This window comes from Sinocyclocheilus anshuiensis, unplaced genomic scaffold, assembly GCF_001515605.1.
Source record: "Sinocyclocheilus anshuiensis isolate Anshui unplaced genomic scaffold, SAMN03320099.WGS_v1.1 scaffold1638, whole genome shotgun sequence".
In the NCBI taxonomy this organism is placed as follows: Eukaryota; Metazoa; Chordata; class Actinopteri; order Cypriniformes; family Cyprinidae; genus Sinocyclocheilus; species Sinocyclocheilus anshuiensis.
This window is the reverse complement of record NW_015542885.1, coordinates 591,800-599,911: the sequence shown is the minus strand read 5'-3', so window position 1 is coordinate 599,911 and position 8,112 is coordinate 591,800. Positions and strand designations below refer to the sequence as shown.

The 8,112-nt window shown below is 37.0% G+C and overlaps 1 protein-coding gene across 3 annotated transcripts in view; it reads right to left on the bottom strand.

Annotated features, from left to right (window-relative positions):
• Window positions 1-4,251: 4,251 nt before the first annotated feature.
• spsb4a (splA/ryanodine receptor domain and SOCS box containing 4a) overlaps window positions 4,252-8,112 on the bottom strand; it is a 57,824-nt gene continuing 53,963 nt past the window's right edge. For all 3 annotated transcript variants that reach the window (XM_016494341.1, XM_016494343.1, XM_016494342.1), the window contains exon 3: window positions 4,252-5,365. In XM_016494341.1, the coding sequence (XP_016349827.1) occupies window positions 5,238-5,365 (128 nt within the window). In that variant the 3' untranslated portion in view covers window positions 4,252-5,237. The remainder of the gene's footprint in view (window positions 5,366-8,112) is intronic.

Here is an 8,112-nt window from a genome sequence, read left to right as displayed (position 1 = left end):
TTTTTTGAACCTTAAACTGCATAAACACATTTCATTACACCAAATACACAAAATAATGTTATTTTTAGCAACATCATATGACCCCTTTAAACTGTATGTATGTATGTGTATATATATGTATATATATATATATATATATAATAACAAATGTTATATTATTATTATTGCTGTTTTATAGGTTTAACAAAGCACAAATCAAAATCTCTGGCTATATCATGGCCCTAAAAAATAGTCCTACATGGCTCATGTTGACCCGAGTTTGTGATGATTTTTAGGCTTGGACCAAGTCTTGAAGCACTAAATTAAGTCAGACTAAAGAATATTAGCACTTCCAGAAAACTCTTTAATGCTGCTTTTGCATCAGGGCTCTCAAGGAGAGCTGAGAAGCTAAACAGGATCCAGGGAGAGTGGAGACGCACAGACATAATAGATGGATCACATGCTATTTATATAGGCTGGCTCGGAAAACCGAGCGTGAGAGGAGAGAAAATGAAGGGGAGTGAAGGAGGAAGAGAACATGTTGACTCGCGCTAATCTGTTTCATCTCTCTGTACACTCCCTGTGTGTTTTTCTCTAAAGCTGAAGAGAAAACCACACAGACTCATTTTCAATATGAAGAGCAAATCCTTACAATCACCTGTTCAATATTGGGCCATGCTGAGTCCAAATCCCCAATATCTCCTGAGCCAATAGAAAGCTGGCGCTGTAACTACCCTGACGAACAGATTTTGCAATGTTAGCATAACAGTACAGAGCTGTTTAGTCATGATGTTAGTTTGTAGGCCAACCTGGGAAGGCTAATAGGTTTTTAGAGCAATGGTTTTGGATTTATATGAAATAAGGGCTATTGTTAAGACACTTTCTCAACTACAACTACTGTAACACCAAGATGTGAGTTTATATGAACTACAACTCAAAAGTTTGGAGTCAGTAAAAAAATTCAAAATTACTGAAATATTTCAAATAAATGCTGTTCTTTTGAATTTTCTATTTATCAAAGAATCATTAAAAATGTAACATGGTTTCCACAAAAAAGATTAAGCAGCACAACTGTTTTCAACACTGATAACTGGAATTCAGCATATTAGAAAGGTAAGCATTAGAGACAAAAATTATTGAACCTAGACTTTTGAACAGTAGTTTTGAACAAATACTTTGAACAGTATTTGATGAATAGCCATTTTAGTCCCTACTTACAGTAGCATGAAACATGCACAAACAGCACATGTGTGATGTGTAATTTGTTACAATACAAAACAGGAAAGTATCTTCAAGTAGGAGACAGTGGGGTAAAAGTGTGCTGCCTCTTGTTTTAAACAGCCATACAAAATGAAGCAAATGGCAGCATTTTCAGGAAGAAGCAATCATTTCATTCAGTGGTGAATTTAGCAAATAATTTATGTGAATGTTTAGAAGGAGAAATTTCAGATGTTACTGTTTAATTGGTGCTTTCACTGTTAAAGAAGACATTAAGCATGTTAGCATGCTTTCCCAAAATTGTGAATGAACCTAAAGGCCGTGACACCAAACTGATAACAAAGAACTAGCAGTGATGAAAGCCGACTGTGTTTGGGCTAAAGGTTGCACTTGAACACACCGCAAAGACGGCAGCCAACAGCTAACTAGCACTTACATTCTGCATATATAAATACAGTACCAAAACTAGATCTGTGGATATATAAACCGTTAACAAAACAGCACTTGCTTACATTTTTGAATATGAATCATATTGATCATTTGGTCTTTACTTTCCTCATTCCATGCGTTTATGAAAAAAATCATTAATTGGAATAAACCTTAATCAGTCTTTAATCAGTTTAGACGCCATATTGAATTTAACACAGATGCGGCTGACAAACAGTATGGTCCCAAACCTCACAACTTCCAAAACTGTTTTATGGAGCTTTTGTCTACTGATTTTTTTTCATTAAGCTGAACAGCCAGACAGCATCATCTCTCTCAACGACTGCCAGACGCCAAATCAACATGCTTGCTCAGCCAAAAAGCCTTTAGTAAAAGTGAATTTAATAAATAAGCATACATGAAAACATAAACATTTCTTTGTCTGATTGTACACTACTACAGTTAATTAATTAACAATGTTTTACATATTAACTTTTAACCCAGGCTGTCCCTTAAAGAAATAATCAGTTCTCCTGGACTTCCTCCTTTAATAGAAATCTGAGTTATGGCACATGAACAGGAAGTGTGCCGTCTCCAGTGTTTTCTCAGCAGAACAAATTTGCCCACACTGTTTTCTTGTACCCTCAGTGATGTTGTGACCAGCACAGGCCAGGATGCACCTGCATATGGAAGCTGAGGTCGTTTAGGACACAAAAAGATCTTTTCCCCAGACCATCACTGCCATCGGCTCCCTATTTATACCCTCATTCTCTCTCACACACACAACAGTCGCACAACCACAGGGAAGGAAGCACATCATGGAAGTCTCACTTTTTTTTTTTCACCCGTCTCCCAAGGCCTCTCAGTGGTGGATGAGCTCTCGCCCTCCTATTTACACTCCAGCAAGTTAAGGAAATAGCCACTGGCCCATGTCTACAAAGCAAATTGAGAATCACACTGGGAGGAAGTCAATACAATACCCATTTCCAAGTATTCCAACAATCGCCTGCTAATGATAAAGGACATAAAACATAAACAACCAGTGATTCCCAAGCCGTTTCATAAGCATTTGAACCCAAAACAGACACTTCAGGGCTGGAACACACAGAACAGTCTGTTCATTTTGGTTAAACATGTTTTTTAGTGGACCAGATTGGCGGGAAACAGAGGATAGGGAGGATCAATGTCTTGCCTTAAACCACAGCCTCTAGTTTGCCATCCTAAAGCTTTGATCGGGGCGCTATCTCTGTACCTGTGCTCTCAGATCGGTGTTATTCAGTTACATTTGAACTGATTCCAAACGTGAAAGAGAGAAGCCAAGAAAAAAAAGTAAATTTTTTCTGCTGGCGCGAAGGACAGTGTCTTTGCCATCTAACATTGATTTCCAATACGACAGTCTTAACATGTCTAGATACACTAAAATGGGGCAAGATTAATCCAAATCATCCTATCACGCTATTTGAAGAAAAGGATCAGTAAATGCATTCTCCATTATCTAAAAAAAGCCACTTAAAAGTTTGTTGACCTTAATGGAAGTGCAAAGGCAGTATGGAGTTTCTTTCCAACATTTGTATGCACTTAAGATTAGATCCGAGTTGGATTACGAAGGTATTTTGGAGGGTGTTCGATTTTGCTGTATTTGGCCGAGCAGTTGTCTGAGTGGCTCGCAAATGTATTAGATTACTCCAATACATAAAACAAGAAAGCTTCACCAAGATTCTAGTGGGGAGAAGAATTTCTTGAAGGTAGTAGTGTAGAAGTTCTTCAGCAGTGATGTTAGTGTGTTAGTCTTCAAAGAATCTTCACCCAAAGTTCTTTCTGTGTTACAGAAATTTATACCTGCTACATATAATAGATGGAATACTGTTAGGACCTCCCACTAGAGATCCTGCAATGCACTCATAAGATATTCTAAAAGATATCTAATCTTTGAAAGAAGTCTGATGCTTACTAGACAAAAATAAAGTAAAAACTAATATTGTGAAATGTTAAAATAATTATAAAATAACAAATAAATGAAAAATCATTTTGTTTCTAAAGCTGAATTTTCAGCATCATTACTCCAGTCGTCAGTGACACATCCTTCAGAAATCATTCTAATTGACTCTGATTTGGTGCTCAAGAAACACCAAAGAAAACTTCTTTTGTCGAAAAGAGTTGTGCCGCTTAATATTTTTTATGGAAATGTTGATACATTCTTTCAACACCCCCCCTCCAGGATTCCTAGATGAATAGAAAGTTCAAAAGAACAGCATTTATATAAAATTTAAATATTTTTCATGAAATATCATGAATGATTAAGAACAACAGGGAGGTCTGGATTACTGAAAGAACATGCGGTTAGTGACTGTTTAAAAACCTCCCACGAACCTGAGCAGAGCGTGAGAAGAGTGATCCAATTCTTCACAGATTTAGGTTAGATAATACTTTTCAGCCTCAGACTGTGATAGAGTGGGAGTCAGACAGGAGAGAGAGAAAAGTGGGAAATGAGGGAACTCTCAGTGGAACATTAGTCGAGGTTATTTAAATAGGCCCTTCTGTGCTCAAGAACGCGCATATTCTTATTCACTGAGAGCATTGTGATATCTGGGCATATTCTGTCTCTGAACAAACTGTCAACAACATCAATCTCATTCACTTGGCTTTTATTCACATTTCAAATATGCTAACGCTAGCAAGATCTTTACATTCCACTGTGTGCCTCGGAAAAACCAGCGTTCAGAATAATAATAATATTATTAATAATAAAAGCAGCATCCCAATTTAAAATAGAAAGCCATATGTGACGAGTGTATGATAATGTTCGATATCTATGTGCTCGCTCGCACATCCTCAGTTCATTAAAAAGGAACTAGAACCTGATAAATAAAATTAAATGATAGCCAAACATCTTGATAAAAGCATCATCATCATCAACTGAAATCTCACACTGACATTAAAATCAGATAGAAAAGTGACTCAAGCCCACAGAGAACAAAAAGAAGTGAAATCTGTATGATTGTGTCCTCGGGAATACACATCCATCTCAGAAAAAATGGGAAATGTTTGCTGTCAGTCATGTAACCGTCCCCTGGTGGTCCTGTGCGAAGGTACTGTCACCTGCTTGGCACCTTCCAGGGCTTGTTTCTTCCGCTGAGGCTCCCGTGTGGTGGATTTTGACTCGGGAGGCAGCTGAGCCCGACCTGCGGTGGCCTCGGTCTCCTGTGTCCAATGACTGTGCTCTGCAGGCTTTACACCCAGGGAAAGAGGAACGATTATAACTGTGGGCTTTCAAAGGCATCCCAAGGTTAATGTGCTTTCTGAAACGTCACTTCCTGTTGTATTCTTCAGGGCGAGACACACACCTGGAGGCGCTGCAGGTCTGTTGAGCCGCCGCTCTAGCCCTGCGTCACACTGTCCCTTGAGCTTCTTCCAAAGCCATCAATAATTTAAACAACTCATAAAGAAGAAAATAAAAACTGAAAAACAAAACAAAGCAAAAAACTAATTTAAGATTCCACCAGTGAGCCACAATGTAAACATTTTCCCACTGTGGCCTGATGGTGGCGCTATAGTAGCCCCTCAGGCTTCCTCTCGGTGTCCGTGTGTGCGTCTCTTTGTGAGGACCCACGCTCTCACTGGTATTGGAGGTAATTCTTCAGAGACTGGGGCAAAGGCAATGTCTCGATCTCCTGTAGACGCTCTCGTCCCAGAGCCACCCACGCTGCACGTCGACACAGGTCCATCAGAGGGAGAGGCTCCGCTGGAGAGAGACAAAGAAAAGCATCTGTTAGAACTGGATTCAAAAAGGGAAATTCAAATGCACACAGATTGAAGGCAACATAATCGTCTGTTGAGACCAAAACAAAGTTGAAGAGCAAGTCTTTGAAGTGATAGTTCATCCAAAAGATGGAAATTGTAATTTGCCAAAAGATGTCAAATTGACCAGTCATTGGTGTTCCAAGCTTCAAAAAGGACACAAAAGCACCATAAAAGTATTGTAACAGTGGTCCATACAGCTCCATACAAGTCCTACATTAGTGTGAGGCGTTAACTCGAGAATTCCTGTTAAATTTGAGAATCGGGAATCTGTCTAATTCATGAACAAATTATTTAGACCGATTCCGTGAACCAGCTCAGTTGATACACTGAAAAGATCCTTAAAGTAAGATTACATAGAATATGTATAAGGATATATTGTGAACGAATCATTCTTCTGTATTTTCAATGAATCAATCGATCTAAAGCACCTTACATAGATCTAACAAAAAATATGATTTGTTAAACTTTTTTTGTCTTTATCAGGACCTGGGCTGATATGACTAATCAGATCACAAGGATGGCAGCGAGAGTCAGAGCCCATTCCCTCCCGCTGGCCAATCAGAGTAAGAGATTGTGTCAGACTTACGTTTAGTAGCAAGTATGTGTGGCTAACAATCAAAAGAGGAATGGTTAAACAGCTGCACTGGCACAATGCAAGCACCCACATTGAATATTTATAGCTGTGATGGAGTCCCACACAGAACATGTCGTGAGTTATGTCTTCCTCCATCCTGGCAGCTGAACTGAAGGCAAGAGCATTGTAATACCCTCACATAATGCACATTTTCACCACAACAAGAAGTTAAAATGAAACAATGGATCCCTATGGAGCCCTTCACACAGAGTGAAGTGATTTAATGACACAAAGCAATGGTTTTTCAAGCTTAAGTTGTTGTTTGTCAAATCGACATCTAACATCATCTAACACTTACTTAAAGTTAGTATTTTAATACAGCACTGCTACATCTACAGCAAATCTCTAAATAAATATCCATTTTTGAGACTGTTCATTATAATTTTCTAATGCTTTTTTATTCATTATTTGTTATTGTTGTTGCATAATGTTTGATAAACTGTATAATAATAATAATTATTATTAACTATTACTATTAAATGTTATTATATATTATTACATTTTTCTAAAATGAACTCTCATTGTACCAAAATATTTTCTAAGGCCTACAATCACTTTTAGTATTAAAACATGATTAAATGTTTTAATATTTTATAATAATAATAATAATAATTTTGTGTAATTTATTAATGTTGTTGTATAATGACTGATAAACCATAATAATAATAATAATAATTTTGATTATTATTATAATTATTACTATAATATAATTATTATTTTATATTATTAAATATTTTCCTAAAATTATTTGTCATTATACACAAATATTTCACGTGTCTGACTGAAATCAAAGTCAAGTATTTCAGAAAATGGTTCTGAATTAAATCAAAGCAGACCAAAAACATCACTTTCTGATAGCAGTAAAACACTCACTTCCTTCTAAATATATTTAGAAAGAGTCGCATCACCAGTAAGTCCAGCACGACTCATAAAGAGACAGATGGCAAGCGTAGATGGGATCCAGCTGTACTTAGTGGGCGGGTGTGGGACGGGGATGAGAGAGAGGTGACTGACAGTCAGGGTCATAAGTGACAGATGGATCAAAGCACGGACATAGTGCTCTACTGCAGTAATGGATTAATTTTTCATTTCCAGCCCACGTATGAACACGCAAAGGCCAGCAAGCTCAAGGTTAGTCTGAAGACTGTAATCATGTCAGTGAAATACACAACACGCACGGTGACCTGTCACTCGCTGTGATCCTCAGGCTGCTCCCCGTCGCTACTCAATCACATTAAAGCACTGCCTACATGTGCCGCATATGGCAACAAATCATATTGATGTGAGTTATACACAATAAATGTGATTACATGGCTCAGATATGTCAATGTGATTCCATTGTGCATGTTATCAGACTCTCAGAACAACCTAATAAAATGGCTGATAAAACAGACTACAGCAGTTCATGCTGGGAGATTTTGGTTTTCTTCCCACACAGCAGCAGTCAGTTTGATCTCACAGGATAGCTCACACAAATCAATCTATATGGTTAAACTGTAGCGCTAAAAACAGTAAAATTATAAATAAGTTAGGAAAAAAGCAAGGTCTGACAGCATTAGAGAATGTTTTCTAGTGCAAAAATATCACTCTACATATTTCTAATGTAGAGAATTGTTAATTACAAATCATTTTACACAATTTGAGGAAAAAGTTGCAATGAAAAAAGTGATATAATTACAGACTGCACTGCACACCAGATAAAATGACACTTGAGAGAAAACATTGAGGAAAAACATAAAAAGTGATTTACAGTCACCCAGGAAGTCAAGCAGATAGTCCCTAACAGAATTGAACTTTTTCCCCCTTTTTTTTTTACATGAAGGTCACATCAAAGATGTTCAGGAAAGTTTTTAGCATGCCTTTAAAATGGTTACTTCTCAAATGTTTGTATTTATAGATTTTATTGTTTTATACTTGACACAGACCCAGACTTTCAATCTTCAAATATATACATTTCAATCATAAAAATAATTAAATATTTTATAACCTTAATATGAAAAAAAACAATAATAATTGTATTAATTCTATGGTGTATTGTATTATATATATATATA